Source organism: Dryas octopetala, chromosome 5 (genome assembly GCF_963921425.1).
Source record: "Dryas octopetala chromosome 5, drDryOcto1.1, whole genome shotgun sequence".
Taxonomy (NCBI): domain Eukaryota; kingdom Viridiplantae; phylum Streptophyta; class Magnoliopsida; order Rosales; family Rosaceae; genus Dryas; species Dryas octopetala.
The window spans coordinates 5,496,467-5,514,961 of record NC_141370.1 but is presented as its reverse complement, the minus strand read 5'-3'; the positions used below and the strand labels follow the sequence as shown (position 1 = coordinate 5,514,961).

Genomic DNA, 18,495 nt, shown 5'->3' with positions numbered 1-18,495 from the left:
ATCGTTTGATTATATAACTATTGTTGATTAAATAGAAAAAATCAACGGTTTGGTAAAAAAATCACTTTTTAATTGAAAACCATTAATTTTTTTTACTTACTTGACAACAATTATATAATCAAACGATTTCCGATTGATTTAATTTTTTACAGAGATAATCTTTAATTGGTTATCTAAAAAGTGAACCATTCCGATCATGCACCGGGCATTGCCGAAATCGAAATTTGAGAAGATAAGATGACCTTGGAATACCCCCTAAGAATGATCCAAATATTTTCCTTTTAATAAAGAGAGTGACAGAAGGGAAGAGAAAGAAAGATAGTGAGAGATACAGTGAGGGTGAAGAAAGAGACGCATGAGAGATAAAGAGAGAAAGAGGCAAAGAGAAGTGGTGTCGCCGTCGATGAAGATGTGGCCTGCAGCAATGAAGAGGGTGGTGGGGTGTCATTTGCTTGGTCCCAGCATTGTTGGACCCTTTTTTGGCACAAAGTTACAATACTTGAAAGTTGAAACAATGCATTGGGCAATGGCCCAAAAATAAAAATAAAAAAGACAATGCATTGGGCATGGTCTATGTAAGAAAAATTGTTCAGTACTATTTTATTAAAAACAATTCTTTGTAAACCAAATTTTTTTTAATTTTTTTTTTTAAATTTGGTTAGAAGTTAGAACTTAGAAGATAATGGTTCTTATCAATGTTAAGCTCAGTGACCCAATAATTAGTGGGATTCTCAATTCTTATTCCACTCTCCACACCAGCACAGCAAGTAGCTCTCATATTCTCTGCCATTGGCATTCCAAGAATTGCTTTTTCATTATTTCCACCTTTTCTTTTGTCTATTAATTTTTTTTTATTCTCAGTGGTTTGTGGACCCTTGCACTAACCCACCACTCAAATCACTATCTTCACTGCCATGACAATACTTAGATTATTTAACTTCTTCTCCTTCTTGAGCCATGCTATCTTGTTTCCTGGTGGGTTGCAACAGCTATAGCTGAAACTAGTAAGTTTTTGTTTTCTTTCATTTTTGTATCTTCCATTTGTTTTATATTGTAATTGTTTTATTTATTTTATTTCTTCTTCTTGTTTCCTTTTTATGATTTGGGTATTTATATTGGGACTTGGTCTGGTTGTAAAACATCATATTCTGCTCTTGAGATAATATTTCCAATCGCTGCTGCATTAGATTAAATAGGTATCTGCTGTGTTGTGTGCAGAACTACTTTTTCAGGTTACTCTGAATACGAAATGTTACTCTATAAGGTCTTTCAAGTCTTCTATTTATTAGCTTACTGTGGAAGCATTCAAAATTTCATTCAACTTAGAAGGAGCTTTAATCTCAAATGATTTTTACTTTGTAAATGAATTTAAGGTAGAGTAATTGGGACTTTGATAACATCATTTCTTTGATGAGAACCGTTCAAATCACAGTAAGATCAATCATAGTCCGGAAACAAATACTTAAGTAACTTAACAGTAGATTAACGAATAGAGAATCCCTTATGCTTGGAGAAGTTTCTTGTGCAAAACTGGGAAATTACAATAATGAGCATGGAAAGCCAACAAAGCACCCTGACGTATACAAACTGCTAGGAAATTACTTGCCCATATATATTAAGGGAAAAATCAGAACGAAAATGGAACAAAAGAAAGATCTGCTCTGTCAATTCCTAGGACCTGTGAGGGAGGAGAAGAATAGTCTGCTTAGATGAGCCTCTAGTGCAACTCATTTTTTATGTTGTTTTCCAAGACAGAGGGTTGTAGTTGGTTTGTTGTGGCCAATACTGTCGCGTCCTGAGCTTATGCGGCAAGAATGATTCAGATGGACAAGTCAGTATGGGAACTAGAAAGTTAACTTGTGGGGAAGCTTAAATACATAACTACAAATTTATAGCAAAAGTGACTCCCTTAATTCTATTATTACACAATATTTCAATGTCCAAAACCAAACCAGTATAACCGCAAACTCATAGGAAAATCACAAATCAGTATAGCAGAAAAGTTATAGAAAAAATTAAGACTCCCATAATCCTACTGTTACATAATTCTCTTAACTGCTGATTATATCGACTCTATTCAGAGGGTGATATTGTCTGCTGTCAAAGTTAAGAAAGTGAAATGCAGAAGCTGGGCCCTAACAGTTCAAAAGAACGTACTTATTTTGATAGGAAGATAACATTGTTCATGGGTTTGACACTGGTTTTACTGTTCTTTGATGATATGCAACCTAGCGTTCTTCCTCCCCTGCCCCCCAGTTTTCATATGTGAAAGCGCAAAAATTTATCCATGATTCATCTGTCAAAAGCTTGGTGTGTACTTGGCAGTGGCAGGGAGGGGGCGGAGGGTAGTCCAGTATTTTACAAAGTGGTAGGAAAAGGAAATGAACTTGTATAAAAATGACAATTCATCTCAAATGAAATTTAAGAGGCTACCTTTTGGAAGATTACGGCCATTACTTTTTGTCCTATATTGCTAGGAGCTTCTAAGAGCCCCCTTTCTCTAGGAGCTTTCTATGATAGGCAGCTGATCTTGAGCATTTGTGTAAGAGCGAGTTGCCATAGTTCTGTGATTCTGAACTCAGTCTGTCTGGGTTTTGGAACTACAAAATATTAAAATTACCATATATGGGAAGTTATTAGAAAAGCTTGATTGGTTTCTTTTTTTCTTAAGATTCTATTCGAGTAGTAAAATTAAATTTCTAGATGCTCAAAATAACTAGGGATGACATGACTGTGCTAGATTAATTAGGTTGTGTCTTTACCGTTTATCAGGGTCGTGCTTCCTGGTTGAAACAGAAGGTATGTTTCTCTAACAGGGCTTTCAGTGTTGGACTGTAGTTAAAAGGACGATGAAGTAAGGGGTGTAGCAATCAGACTTCAGAATTTTTCTCTGAAAACTTGAAGATGGCAAATGCATGTGATGCTTGTGCAAGTCTAGAATTGATAAGGAATTTACATATGTAAAGAGCCGGCAGGAGCAATGACAGCAAAGGACTATCTAATGCAGATTGCTGCTTTAAACTGATGTTTTCTAGTCCCAAAAATCTGTTTCAGCTCACCCCCATTTGACCAGCAATCTGTTGGCCAGATGTCTCAGTATGTTTTTGCTTTATATTAGTATGTTCTACTAGTAATTTAGCTTTATATAAGTAATTCTTCAATTTTCTAATTGATTATTACTTTCATGGATAATGGTTTTTGTTTTTTGTTTTCGTCAAAGATAGTTTTTTTTGTTTTGTTTAATCACCTTTTCTGTGCACATTTTTTCATGTGAAATAGTTAAAAACTCTTGTCACTAATAAATACCTTGTGGTTTTCTTGGCTGAAGCCTGAACTGATTGGCCTAGTGGGAACCAATTGGACTGGATTCTTAAACGTTGATGGGGTTCAATGAAGCAACTATTCTAATGAGATTCCAGAGTATGAAGCATGAACATTTGTAGTAAACTGCTATACTTAGGATAAAGAGGCAAGGAAAGTTGGGAAAGGATTGGTAACCCCGGTAACTTGTGGAAATATTGGTTAGTATGGAGCAGTGAGTGGAACATCCAACTTGACTAAACTTCTAATACAGTTCGTGTTCTAAAATTTTAGTAGAACAACTTGATAAGGAGGCCATCCTAAAGAAAACTTGATAAGAAGAATACATCGTAGACAATGCGTGGGTTTCATATACCATATACAAAAACACCAAATGCACAGTATTTGACATCGTTTCTTTTTCCCTCCCTTAAATTTTATTCAAAAACACCAAATGCTATGAGTTTAACCCAAAACATAATAACTATGCTCATTTATATTCTATTCATTGTGTAGCTTGGGATATTTTCTTCTGCTCAATTTGAACATGCTTTGTTTCTTATGTAGTCTGCTCAAAAAGAGGCTAGAGGTGTCTGGGTGTATACTCCTCGGTAGTTAAGGAGACTAACATGTCTGGATCATTTTCTATCTGGCATCCTTTTAAGCCAATCATAAATTGGCTAATGTTTCTCATTCTGCTAAGAATCATTTCTGCATCTAGTGAGCCTGACGTTGAAGGTATGGTGATATTTAACTATTATTCTTGTTTAAGGAAGAATTATTCCTGGTTTGGAAAATGAGGTTGGTTCTGACATTATCAATGCATGAATGTGATTTAGATGATACTTTGCTTGGAAATTCCTGTTTACTACTTTTCTAGCATTATTATTCTTAGAAATTTCCAGTAAAGTTATTTACCATTGAGTCAATATGTTCTGATTTTCCCAGCATTTGGACTAGAACCATGCTGTATGAAAGAAAAAATTCAGAGAGAGAGCTATTTTTTATCCAGTGTATATCACAATTATTATCTTATAATATCCCAAAGCTTGTTACCTAGGATCTTGTTGGATAGTTGACATCTTTTCCACTGTATTGTACTATGTAATACTTTATTTTCATGTAATCAAAGTCTGTGTCTCATAAAAAAAAAAAAAAAAATACAAACAAAATTTCTTTCCACTAGTTTGCTGGCTTTGCGGTATATTGTAGTACATGTTCAACAATTGCAATTTGTTTACCGTTTGCGTTCTTCAATTTTGATAATGTTCAGGTGAAGCATTGATCGATTTGCTTAAGGAACTGAATGATTCCAGGGGCCGAATAAAAGATTGGAATAATCATTTTGTGAGCCCATGTTTTAGCTGGTCTCATGTCACTTGTAGAAATGGAAATGTCATATCCCTGTGAGTGCATCTAACTTTTATGATCATATACAATGTAATATATATTTTTCTGGTTTTATTTTATTATTATTGCTTTCTTTTAAAATCATTTATCTTCGCAGTACATTTAGTTTGTGAATGTACTACTTTGCAGGAGCCTGGCTTCAAATGAATTTTCTGGAACGCTTTCTCCATCAATTACCAAGCTGAAATTTTTGGCTAGCCTGTAAGTCATCATCTTGATCCATAAGTACACACCTTTTTCATGTTTGGGTGACTTGAGGCAATATTCATCATATAATGCAAGAGTATAGTATGGGTAGGATTATTACTTTTAAAATTTGGAAATGAAATAATGTAGAATTAAATATTGGAGCCTAAATGAATTCAATTAAAATATGGCTGAATTAAAATTTTCATTCATCTCAAGGTATATTTATACATACAGCTAGATTACCATTTAGGTAAGTCAACAATAAAGCTAATACACAGCTAATACATTAACTTCTAGCTAAATAAGGAAAAAACCTCAATATAAGCCTATATATACGCTAACTCTCCCCCTCAAGTTGGTGCATAGATATCGCACATGCCCAACTTGGATAACGATGTATGAAATGATCCTCTAGTAATGGCATGAGTCATCATATCAGCCAGCTGATCCGCACTCCTAATATAAGGAACCTCAATCACACCAGAATCTAGGTTATCCTTGATGTAGTTCCTATCAAGTTCAATATGTTTGGTTCGGTCATGCTGCACAGGATTATTAGCAATCTCAATAGCCGCCGTGTTATCACAAAAGAGCTTCACCGGTTTCTGAGGACCATACCTGAGTTCACCTAAGAGAATTTTGAGCCAAGTAATCTCCGTAGTCGCATGATGAAGGGCACGATATTCAGCTTCCGCACTAGACAGTGATACTACATTCTGTTTCTTACTTCGCCAAGTCACCAAGTTGCCTCCAACAAATGACACATATCCTGAAGTAGACTTCCTATCCAATTTGGATCCAGCAAAGTCGGAGTCAGTGTATCCCACAATATCCAAGTGTCCATGCCTAGAGAACATAATACCTTTACCTGGAGAAGACTTCAGATAAGCCAAAATACGGGTCACTGGATCCATATGTCGGTCACTCGGGTTGTGCATAAATTGACTTACCACACTAACTGCATATGATATGTCAGGCCTGGTATGAGCGAGATAGATCAACTTTCCTACTAGCTTCTAATACCTCTCTTTGTTTGTCGGAACCTGATCAGGATATATAGCCAGACCATGGTTTACCTCAATAGGAGTATCAACCGGCTCGCAGACAGAGTTACCAGTTTCAGCCAAGAGATCTAATGTATACTTTCGTTGAGAGATGAAAATTCCTTGTTTGGATCGAGACACTTCAATGCCCAAGAAGTATTTTAGAACTCCCAAATCCTTCATTTCAAATTCCTTGGCCAAATAACCCTGTAGCTTCTCAATCTTACTCGAGTTATTACCTGTAACAATCATGTCATCAACATAAACAATGAGCAAGGTTATATCATCACCATCCCGTTTATAGAACAGGGTGTGATCCGCCAGGGCTTGCTTAAAACCATATGCCTTCATTGAGTAGCTTAACCTGCCAAACCAAGCCCTCGGTGATTGCTTCAGTCCATACAAGGCCTTCTTCAGTTTACATACCTTACCTCCTTTCAGTGTGAACCCCGGAGGAGGATCCATGTACACCTCTTCTATTAAATTACCATGAAGGAAGGCATTTTTCACATCAAACTGTCGCAATGGCCAATCCAGATTAACTGCAAGAGAGAGTATGACTCTAACAGTGTTCATCTTAGCCACAGGAGCAAAGGTCTCTCGATAGTCAATCCCATAGGTCTGGGTGTAACCCTTGGCAACCAATCTAGCCTTGTACCTGTCAACTGTACCATCTGATTTATACTTCAATGTGAACACCCATTTACATCCCACCGTCTTCTTGTCTCGGGGCAACTCAACCATTTCCCAAGTAGAGTTCTTCTGGAGTGCCTTCATTTCCTTTACCATAGCAGACTTCCACTTGGGATCTCCAAGAACTTCCTGAAAATGACTAGGAATAGACACAGAAGACAACTGAAGGGCAAAAGCTAGGTGAGACTTAGACAGCCGATGATAAGAGACAAAATCAGACATGGGATAGACAACATTGGAAGATGATTTGGAGAAACCCAACCTCTCAGGTTCTTTACGATCACGAAGATGATATCTCCTACTCTGACTACCAACTTGGGAATCCAAGTCAGTAGAACTTGAAACTATAGGATTAGAACCCAAATCTGAAACTACAGGATTAGAGTTCAAAACAATATCTGAAGCTGAAGCTATAGGAGAGAGAAGCAAAACAGAAGACAAGGTTAATGTGGGAGAGAGAGAGATGGTCCCGGCCCCTGTAATTGGCATGGGAGTTCCATTGGCAACCTGACAGACTTAACAGGTGGAGTCATTAGAGATTTAAACAAAGAAGAATGACTAGTCATATGATCAGTAGCCCCTGAATCAATAACCCAAGTGTTGTTAGTAGAAGAAAGAAATACCAAGCCAGAATTACCTCCTTGAGAAGAAACTCGAGAGACCTGAGAAGCATAAGATGGAGGGGTAGGGGTATCTGCAATAGCGACATGAGCAGATTTTCTATTCCTCCGCTCAGCTTGCTTAAGTTTATACCACTCCGGGTAACCATGCTTCTTCCAACATACATCTACTGTATGTTTGGAACTATTGCAGTGAGTATAGAGGCGAGCAGCAGGCTCAGAAGAACCAGCAGAAGGGGCTGGTCGAGAATTGCTCTTCTGGATCATCAGGGCTGAAGCCTCATAGATAACTTCAGCACCCATTGTGACCTGTCGTTGTGCTTCACGACGAACCAATGAGTATGTTTCTTCCAGGCTCGGTAGAGGAGAAGTTGCCAAAACACGACTGCTAACTTGATCCAGACTATGATCAAGACCTGCAAGAAACATATAAACTCGATCTTCCGCAATACACTTCCTCTGCTTTTCAGCATCAGCCGGACACTCCATGTCGTTAGGCCTCCGATAGTCCAACTCCATAAAAAAGGAGTTCATCTCGTTGTAGTATTCTGTGAGAGGCCGGCCACCTTGACGTAATTGGAAAGTCTTCTTCATCAATTCATAAACTTGAGAAGAATCAGAGGCATCAAGATAGCTCCTCTTAACAGCGTCCCAAACCTCCTTTGCTGTACCACACTGAACAAAATGAGACATGAGGTTAGGTGTCATGGAGTTGATAAGCCATGACTTCACCAAAGCATCCTCAGCCTCCCACTCATCATAGGCCGGATCACTCTCAGCAGGAGCCACTTTCCTTCCTGAAATATAGCCCTTCTTCTTTCTGCCGGCAACATGCATCTCCAAAATCTTAGACCAAATGCGATAATTCGTACCATCCAATTTGATATGGATTGGAGACGAGGTCTCCTGAATGGTCACAGTGGATGACATCTTGCTCTCAGGAATCAGAGGAGACTTGGTGTTCGAATGGGCTGGTACTTCATCAGACATGGCTAGGGTTGCTGATTAGCAAGGAATCGGCTAGGGTTGCTATTTGTGACTAGGGCTAGAGGAACTAAGATTGCTGTTTGGCTAGGGTTTAGGAAGATAGGCAAGGCAGCCACAAAAGATAAGAGCTAGGGTTGCTCTTGAAGGTTGCGGCAGCTGCAGATCTTCAAGGGAATTAGGGTTGCAGCAAAAAAACACAAAGATGGGCAGCGGAGCACTGTAGCGCCGGAGTTACTGTAGCAGCGGCGTTACTGTAGCGTCAGAAAAAAAATTAAACGGAAAAAACCCTAGGGCTCTGATACCAAATTAAAATATGGCTGAATTAAAATTTTCATTCATCTCAAGGTATATTTATACATACAGCTAGATTACCATTTAGGTAAGTCAACAATACAGCTAATACACAGCTAATACATTAACTTCTAGCTAAATAAGGAAAAAACCTAAATATAAGCCTATATATACGCTAACTAATTCTATATTGTATCTTAGACTCTTAGTTAAATTGGGTCTTAATTTAATATCTAGGAATTCGTCTGCATCTAAGTAGACATGGCCACGTGTGTCGAGTTTCTGAAACTTTGAGGCATCTGCACAACATTCAGTTTAAAATTTTGATAGTAATCTAGTTCTTTCCAGAAAGTCTGAAGTCTATTATAATATGATGCTAAGGGTATTCACATTACGTTGTTTCATGAGTTCTTTTTCTTCATCTCATAAATCCAAGCCATGTTTCTCACAATAGAATATATGATATATATCCAAGCAGCAACTTTGCTAATTAGTAATTTCCTTTTTTGTCCCCAAATAAAAATAACTCCTAGCAATCTCTGGTTCACTGAATTCTAAGCCTAGACATAATCATTGAATTTTCAGCATCCCACTTCTCAAAATCATTAGATGAAGGTTTCTTAGATTTTTCCAAAGTAACCCATCTTAACTTTACTCTTGGTATATAGCAAGGCAGACTTGGACCAAGCAATTAAATTACTTGCAGCCATCTAAGTTTACTGTGGTAACTTGGGGAGTATGGTTGCCGTTTGAGGCCATAATTTGCCCTACAACCTTACCGGTGTCTTCCGAAGTCTGCTACTTTTCTCTTACATAATCTTGTCAAACTCACAACTTCGCAAGGTGCAAAGAACAGTAAGCTTTTTGAAATAATTATAAACACCAAGAGAGAGAACTCAAGTCAAATTTTCATAAATTTACTTCAAGAACAATTAAGAAAATACCTATGAATGGCTTCCTTCAATAATAATTGACTGTTGACACAGCAACCAAGAGATAGTCACAAAAACTGGATTTTCTTTTATTCTCCAGACACCAAAAAACTGATGGGAACCCACAGAGATGCATATTACAGCCTTCAGTCAAGCAAACATGAACCTTAACAATGGCTAGATCCAACGGTAACCCAAATCAGTCCCCTTTCTGAATCAAAGAAAGATTGCCTAGTTTTCCACACTAAAAAAAATTCAATCAACCTCAAATTTCCCCAGGAGATAGCCAGGAGGAGTTGTCCCTGGTAGTATGTTCGATTTGAAGACAAAATTGCATGCTGACATCATCATGATGCCAGCCCTGGGGCTGATGGTGTCAGCAAATGCAACAGAAATATTTCCAATGATTGAAACCTGATTTGGATCACTGTTTTGTGCTCTGATTCTAAGTGCGGAAGATGGAGAGAGAGAGAGAGAGATTTAAATATTGTAAACTGTGTCATAGATCAACTTAATAATAAAAAGCAGTCATACCAATGCGATCATTGTTGTTGTTCATTATTTCTGAAGAAAGTATTTTGCATAATGGTCATGAATTTTGATAAAACAATCTTCTTTATGCAGGGACTTCCAGAATAATAGTCTAACGGGTGTGTTACCGGATTATCTTGCCAACCTCACACATCTACAGAATCTAAATCTTGCAAATAATAATTTCAGAGGTCCTTTACCCAATACTTGGGGTCAACTTACCAATTTAAAGCATTTGTAAGGCTGCAATTTCCCTTTATAAAAGATTCAGACTACCTTATTCTCTTATAAATGTAAAGCATACTTTTTATTTTTATTTTTTGGGAATTGCCTTGATCTATAGGAGTCACGTATGCTGTTGTCTTATCTGTCTTAGTGATCGACAACTGTTTATACTGAAAGTTTTATCTTGTAAACAAGTCTTGCTCACTTTTCTGTTCTCAAGAAACAAAAAACTAATAATCTCACCTGTGGTTCAGGATATTGAGAGGTAACCACATATCTGGAAATATTCCGGATTCACTGGCTAATATTACTGGGTTGACTGAACTGTAAGCAATTCTTATTTCAGGATTCTGTTGCTTGTCTTATTGCTTAAATCTAACCACATGTTCATCAGAGATTGCATACTATATGCAAATTTTTACTGTTTATAAATCTATTCTTTTAACAGGGATCTTTCATCTAATGAGTTTACCGGAAGTATTCCAGTGCAACTCTTTACCGTTCCAACATTCAAGTAAATCCCACCAGAAACTTTGATTCTCATGTCCCTATTTGTTCCCTTGTAATGATGTATCGGCATCAGTAATAATGATGAATGTGCGTCATATCTACTGAGTTAAAGGTGTTTGTGTGTGTTTGCACTCTCGTGCATCAGAGATTGTTATGCACTAACAACTCTTGAAATTCTTAAGTATTGAAATATTAAATTTAGCCTTTATAAAGATGTCAGCATGTGAGAGACCAAAGTTTTTCTGTGGTTTGTAGAAGGCCTAGGTGTGAGTTTCTTCTGTGGGTCTCAACCATTTTCACCTTAGCCCTCCCTTTCTTAGTTATCAAAATACACACGCACACAGGCTAAGCCACTTGAAGCTTTGTTTCCTCATGTGTGTGATTCATTTTGTTGTTTATATTGGTACATTTATGCTTCCACTAAGCATAAAAACCAGTATATAAGCAACTGGTTCAGTTGAGTATATTGTTTAGAGTTTCTTTCATCCATGAGATTTGTGCACAAAATAAAAGAGCTGCAATTATATAGTTTGTCTACTGTTCAAGTGAATGAATAAACTGGTGACTTTTTCATTGGCACTAAAGCTTTTGGTTCTTGGAATTGATAGTTTTGATTAAAGGAGTAAAAACGTGGTGTCTTGCTTCATCTAACAATTGTCAAGACTTTGATGGATTTGAAGAAGTTCTACTCACGACAAAGAATCAAGTGATAGGTTTTGAATATGTACTTGGTATTGTCAACATCTGTTGTACTCTTTTGTGGGGAGTAAGGGAGTAATGTCAGCGGGGATAATTTTGTGGCTCAGTTTTCGGTGGTTGTATTGGCGATTGTACTCTTTACTTTTGTCGATCTCTACAGTACAATTATGTAGAATTTAGGCAAGTTTTTTGTCACCTGTCATCATGTTTCTCCATTCCTCTGTATAGGTATAGGACCAGGCCGACCTGCCAACTTAAAATCCCGAATTCTAACTAAGAGGTCGACAGAGGTCCTGCACTAAAGATATTTGATAAATTCAAAGGTGTCTTTATCATGAAATGATGGTATTGTCAGACAGAGTTTAGTTCAAGTTGGAGGTATAGGATTTTACTTCACGGCAACAAATTATATAAATAATAGTTTCATCAAGCATAACTATCATTTTTGGATGTATAAAGACCATGTTTTGAAATGCTTAAATTCCTATTTATCATAAAAAATAAATGCTTAAATTCTTATAGTTCCTATACTGCTTACTTGATTCTGGTGTGTCTTTCAGTTATTATAAAATGTTTTCGTCAAGCATATTCTATGATTTGCTTAACTTTTTTAATACCTGTCCTATAGTTATATATGCTTAATGGCTTGTTATTAACTGTGTTGTCCTTACAGTTTTACAGGAACGCATCTTACTTGTGGTTCTAGGTTGAAGCAGCCTTGTGCTTCTGGCTCTTCTCTCCGAGGTTTTTTCCTTGTACTACTCTACAGTTGCAGTTTACCAACTATGTTTAACTAACCTAGGAAAAACCTAAATATTTTAAATTTTGGCAGTTTCAACCAAGAAATCAAAACTTGGAACCGTTGCAACTTCGGCAAGTTGTGGCGCATCAATACTCCTTTTAATTGGAGCTATTTTTGCATATCGACATCATCACATGCACAAACTAAAACATGATGTCTTTGTTGATGTTGTAGGTAAGTTTTCATTACCTTTTACTCTAGGGATGTTCAGTCTGTACTGAGCAACATTATGGAAATGTAAAATTTAAATCATCTCAACCTTATTAAGCTTTTGGAATCAATCTCCTCTCTTTCAGAAGTAAAAATTTATTTTGAAGGAGGCTCATTAAATCAGATATCTAAGCAATCTCCTACAAAGATTGATTTATGTATCTCCTATTCAGGAACTGTATTCAAAATTTCAATTACTTGGACTAAAGAACCTGTCAAACTAACTTGCCCGCCTCCCCCTTTTTTTTGTTTTGTAAATTTAGGTGAAGATGACTGCAAAATTTCATTTGGGCAGTTGAGAAGATTTTCTTGGCGTGAAATTCAACTTGCTACAGATGATTTTGATGAAAGTAACATAATTGGACAAGGAGGCTTTGGAAGAGTTTACAAAGGTGTCCTCTTGGACAACGTAAAGGTTGCTGTGAAACGCCTTACAGATTATAACAGTCCTGGTGGAGAGGCTGCATTCATGAGAGAAGTACAACTCATTAGTGTTGCAGTTCATAGGAATCTTTTACGCTTGATTGGATTTTGTACAACTTCATCAGAGAGGATCCTTGTTTATCCATTCATGAAAAATCTTAGTGTTGCGTATCGCTTGAGAGGTATGTCCCTAAAAGAGCATGCTTGGATCCAATCTTCTATTTCCTCTTTGCATTTGTCAATATGAGTGGCTTACAACACAAGCATTTTTTTCAAGGTTTAAACTTGTTGTTTGTGCTTGATAAGTGGTTCGAAGTCCTTATTTATTTTATTGAAAATTTAGTAAATCATAGTTATACCAGAGAACAACCTGGTTAAGGGGCTGGGTCACCAATGCTCATTCATGCAGCAGTTTTGGCTTCGGTTTATGGATTTTCCCAATATTCCTATATAAGATATTAAATCTTTTAGATTTTACATGTTGTCAGGGAATCAACTTGCTGATTTAATTAAAAAAAAAAAAAATAATTCTACAAATGAATAAGGGAAGAAAGTAAGAGTACTTCCACAGATTTATGATTGTATATTGGGTATCCCCTTTATTTCATTGCTTTATAGTTAAGGTCGCCGAGTAAGAAATCTCTCAGAATAAAAGATCTTGTTTGGATTACAAGCTGCCCTAAATATACAATCATTTCATCTTGTAATTATATTGAAATATTGAACTTCTAGATCTAATTTATTTCAGTTCTAATTCTTATAAAAAAAATAAAAAATTTATTGCAGTTCTGACTAGGAACTATACTAAGTGTGCAGAAGAAATGTTTTAAACCTTGATTTTGTGGCCGCCTATATCTTTCCTAGCTGTGCATGGCATTCTGTGTACATGTGCATTTGCTGCTCTTTCATTTGTACAACCTTTTATCATCCCTTGCAACATCAGTGAAGCTCTTTTTGTTTCCCTATATGTTCTCAATAGTCTACTTTCCACGTCAGCATATTATCATATATCTCAGTGTTTCAGTCCCAAAAGAAATATTTTGTGTTGTTGCTAAGTTCTGTTTCATTTGACAAAACCTGTACTTTTACTTTTTATTTTTTGGTGGTTTAATTTAGTAATAGAATTCTGCAACAACATATTATAACATGAGATACCATCTTTATTTTTATTTGTTAGAAGCTCCCTAATCCCCACTTCTTTGTTGTTTTGCTTGATAATTTACTCACACCCAGTAGGTATTGAACCGGCAACCTCACCCTCCACCCCATACTTATGGAGAAGGAGGTGCAATCTAATTTCCACATGAGCTCTTCTGGATAATCATTGCTTTTCTTTTATGTTTTGTAACTGCTTCATATGTATTCCTATATAACCACTGTGAGATTCAAATTCCCAATTCTGAAATTCCAAATTTATATTTCTTCAACACAACTCAATATTCATGATAAGGATGCCATGAACATTTCTTGCCCGTCCACCCCCTTCTTTTCTATTTTTTGTAGGACGGTTGGGGTGGGGACGGGGCTTACATGATTGGTATTTTATAGTTGTTCCTTCGAAAGTTAATCATCACATTGATTCTTTGGAATATCATGAGTCCCATATTCCTACTGTTCAATATTTTAATTGTTAGCATTTTTTTTTCCTGGTATATGTGTTAGATCTAAAACCTAGAGAGAAAGGCTTGGATTGGCCAACAAGGAAACAGATCGCTTTTGGTGCAGCCCATGGCTTGGAGTATTTACATGAGCATTGTAATCCTAAGATTATACACCGGGACTTAAAGGCTGCCAACATTCTTCTAGATGATAATTTTGAGCCTGTTCTTGGAGATTTTGGGCTAGCAAAGCTGGTTGATACGAAAGCAACTCATGTTACCACTCAAGTGCGTGGTACCATGGGTCATATTGCCCCAGAATATTTGTCCACTGGAAAATCGTCAGAAAAGACTGATGTTTTTGGATATGGTATCACACTTCTCGAACTCGTCACTGGTCAGCGTGCCATAGATTTTGCTCGGCTTGAAGAAGAGGAGGATGTTCTTCTTCTTGATCATGTAAGATTTATATCTCCTTTATGCCTTCCTGAACTATTTGGAGACTTATCTACACCAAATGCTGTTTTATGTGGTAAAATGGTATCAAACCCTTTCTGCCAACTTTTCACTTTTGTTATCTGTTAATTTCTCAAGTTATTCTTTCATGGGATTGTTACAAAACGATAAGTGCACCCCCTTTTAGTTGGTGATATATTAGCATGCCGCTATTCTTAAGTTTATGAGATTGTCAAGCATGCCATGCTCCAAAAGCACGAGTGGCTTTTAGAGATGTGGAATATTTGCTTAAATTGGGCTGGGAACTTGTCTCACATTGGGTAAACGTGGTGTTAGAAGTAGTACTTAAGTAGGTTAAAGAAACCATGGAAAAAAATTAAAAAAAGTTATATGTGGTTCCATAATGGTGCCTTCACATGCTACTGGTATGGCAGTTTCTAGTCTTAGTCCCAAGAAGCAAGATCAAGATTTGATATCATTCTTAAATTGAACTTGTCGGTTGTTCTCAACAGCAACGAACTTATCGGTTAGATCACACAGCATCTAGAGGGAGGTGAATAGACTTTAATAAAAAATTCTTAAATACTAATTTCACAAATTCAATCAATTAAGGAACACAAGGATTAAACAATTTAGATAAGCCCATAACCACATGATTAATTTGGACATTGTATCGTAGAAGGATGGAAGAATTTCACTTATAATCCATAAAACTGTTAGAAGTATTGAAGCAATTATTTCAAATTTCGATTTGTTTGTAAGAATCAGCTTCAGGTTTATTACTGGCAGATTAATATCGTCTAACTAGACAATTTTTTTTTTCTGTTTGATTTTTTCAGCATCTGTCCTTTTTAAATTGTCACCTGTAACTTCAATCTTATTCTGTGTTCCAATGTAGCTCTTAAAATTTTGGAAACAAGTTTCAATTACATCACATTGGACTTTCTTGCAAATACTGTTGTCATCTTTAATGTTCTGTTGGTGCTTTCTATTTGATGTGTTAAATGATGTATATATGATTACAACAGATCAAGAAGCTGCAGAGAGAAAATAGGCTTGATGACATTGTGGATGGAAACATGAAAATGCATGATCCAAAAGAAGTTGAGACTATCATCCAGGTTGCCTTGTTATGCACTCAAAGCTCACCCGAAGACCGTCCAACAATGGCAGAAGTGGTTAGGTTGCTGGAGGGAGTGGGTTTAGCAGAGAGATGGGCTGAGTGGGAGCAGCTTGAGGATGTAAGGAATCGTGAATTCTCACTTCTGTCTCACCAGTTTGCCTGGGCTGAAGAGTCTACACATGATCAAGAAGCTATACAGTTGTCCAAGGCAAGATAGGTTTTTTTTTCCTACATGAACTAATTTATAATTAACCCCAACACTCCACTTCATATCTCGAATGTTACTAATTACTGTATCATATATGGTATATGCATGTATATATATATGTGTGTGAAAAGATAAAAGAGGAGGAAAAGAAAGTTGTGGGCTATAGCCAAACATTAGTTTTGATCTCGTATTTACCTTTACATTTGCATCTTGTGACATTGTTGTGGGTGGATATGTATGTGGTATGAGATATTACAGATTAAATTTTGTTTTGGAAAGTTCCCTTGTTTCCCTTGAGTTGGAGACAAAATTTCTCTAGATTGGCATTTGAAAGAAATTAAATACTTGTTATTAATGCCAAATTGTCAATTTCTCGCTGAAATTTACAAATTATCGCAATTTTTCCTAGCATTAACATGAGCATGCTATCAGGAGGAAAAAAAACAAAGGCCTCCAACTGAACCACAACTTGTTTTTTTTTTTTTTTTGTGCTTTAATTAGAAATCCAAAATAACAAAAAAATTTAATTCAATCCTAATCGGTCCAAAAATTAAATTGCACAGAAACACTCTCAAAGGTCACCTTGGACTTTGTTATTGTAATGCCACGTACTATTTTTTCTTGATAAGAGTAATGCAACATATTTATGACACCAATGATTTTCGAAAAAAAATTGAATTTGATTATGCATGAAAACATATAACAGTATGTCCTCCACTACTTCCTGCACTGTCTTCCACAATTTCTGATTCCATATTGGTTCATAAATGTTCATACCAATGTACTGCAGCTTGAATTATTTTGGTTATGCTTTGAAAGGTGGAAAAGAAAAAGAAAAAAAATAAGACATATACCTCTAAAACTTGTTTCTTATTTGATTATTTGTTATAATGTTTTCTTTTTAAAAGAAAATCACATATGAAAGTAATTATTTTTGTATCATTGTTAATTATGTATTCGTTGTGCACATTTCATAATTTTATTTATATAACTAATTTTTATGCAATAACTAATAAAATTAGGAATATGTACAATGATTAACGGAGGGGTAGACGTGATTGTGCTTAGGAACATGGAGACCCAATAGACAGTAATAAAAATGGCACAATATATAAATTTTGTGACATTATGATGAAGAGTGGCGGAGTGACGCTGCTTAAATACTATTTTAGTGGATTGGATCTAGGGCACAATGTGCAACCATGCAATAGCATTCCCCATAAGTGAAATGATACATCTCAGCACTCTTGAAGAACAAACAACAACAAAAGTTAAAGAAAGCACATATGGAAGACATTCAAGCAGAGTTTGAGAAGGAGAAGTTCGTAGGCTAGTAGATGACAATGACGAGGATTACATGGGGCTTGAAGAGTTATGAACATTCTAAGACGCACTTCATGCTTCCAAACAAACAGCATGGGAAAGAGTAGTGGTGTAGACATGTGACAAGGATCAAGCATTAAAGAATCACAGCCACCATCTATACTGACACCAAGCTTATATAAGTAATCTCAAGCACACGAAAAGAGTATTAACAATGTTGTTTAAGTTGTAACCGACAACAATTATGCATTTGTTAAATCAAGGAAAAAGTTAATGAACAAATATATAGACATCATGTGCAAACACATTGCATTGCTCTCGTGTTTCGGTGTTTGAGGAGATGGGAAAAAATGAGTGAATGTCATAAAAAAAGAACAATCGCACATTATATTTACAACCATAATTAGTTGTTGGCAAAGATACACGAGTTTTGCAAAGGAAACATTGCTTGTCCAAATGCCACCTATACGCCACCAACTATATTGCATTGTAGAACTTGAGTAAAAAGAAGTTAGGGATGAGAGATGATTGGGCCGAAAGCAATTTCAGCATATCGTGTGGCCAATCAATTAAAATTATAACATGTGTATAATTATAAATATCTAAATCATAAACCTTAAATGTATAAATCTGTCATCCACCAATATTATAACACATGGACTAGTAACACCACGTGACAATGTTACGGACACACCTATAAATTTTTCGTGTACTGCACCAGTTCGCGTCTAAATAGAGAATTTTTTCAATGTAACTGATACACCGTCACGTGGTATAACCAATCTAACGTGTAAGAGTATTATTGGACGGTATGTTTATATTAGTGGAATATAATATTAATTACATTTACCCATATTATGACATATATATACTGATTACACTACATAGCGGTGTATCGGTTACACCGAAAAATCTCTCGTCT

At 36.3% G+C, this 18,495-nt stretch overlaps 1 protein-coding gene across 6 annotated transcripts; it reads left to right on the top strand.

Moving 5' to 3' along the window:
* Positions 1-902: 902 nt before the first annotated feature.
* On the top strand, positions 903-16,529 carry LOC147283739 (Leucine-rich repeat protein kinase family protein). 6 transcript variants are annotated; one of them, XM_086245012.1, is made up of 13 exons: positions 979-1,004; positions 3,329-3,521; positions 3,868-4,038; positions 4,574-4,706; positions 4,840-4,911; positions 10,090-10,233; positions 10,476-10,547; positions 10,670-10,735; positions 12,104-12,174; positions 12,263-12,406; positions 12,706-13,047; positions 14,528-14,922; positions 15,948-16,529. In XM_086245012.1, the coding sequence occupies exons 3-13, from the start codon at positions 3,930-3,932 to the stop codon at positions 16,257-16,259; spliced, it is 1,860 nt and encodes a 619-aa protein (XP_086101138.1). In that variant the 5' UTR covers positions 979-1,004; positions 3,329-3,521; positions 3,868-3,929; the 3' UTR covers positions 16,260-16,529. The 6 variants fall into 6 exon arrangements, with proteins under 6 accessions (XP_086101137.1, XP_086101142.1, XP_086101138.1 ...); XM_086245011.1 differs by lacking the exon at positions 3,329-3,521 and having other exon boundaries at positions 903-1,004; XM_086245015.1 differs by lacking the exons at positions 979-1,004; positions 3,329-3,521 and adding an exon at positions 2,827-3,096.
* Positions 16,530-18,495: the final 1,966 nt, after the last annotated feature.

Coding starts and splice junctions, on each gene's coding strand:
- LOC147283739 (XM_086245011.1), top strand. CDS start 3,930: ATGTCTGGATCATTTTCTATCTGGCATCCTTTTAAGCCAATCATAAAT. Junction 4,039..4,573: donor TAGTGAGCCTGACGTTGAAG/GTATGGTGATAT, acceptor GATAATGTTCAG/GTGAAGCATTGATCGATTTG. Junction 10,736..12,103: donor TTTACCGTTCCAACATTCAA/GTAAATCCCACC, acceptor TTGTCCTTACAG/TTTTACAGGAACGCATCTTA.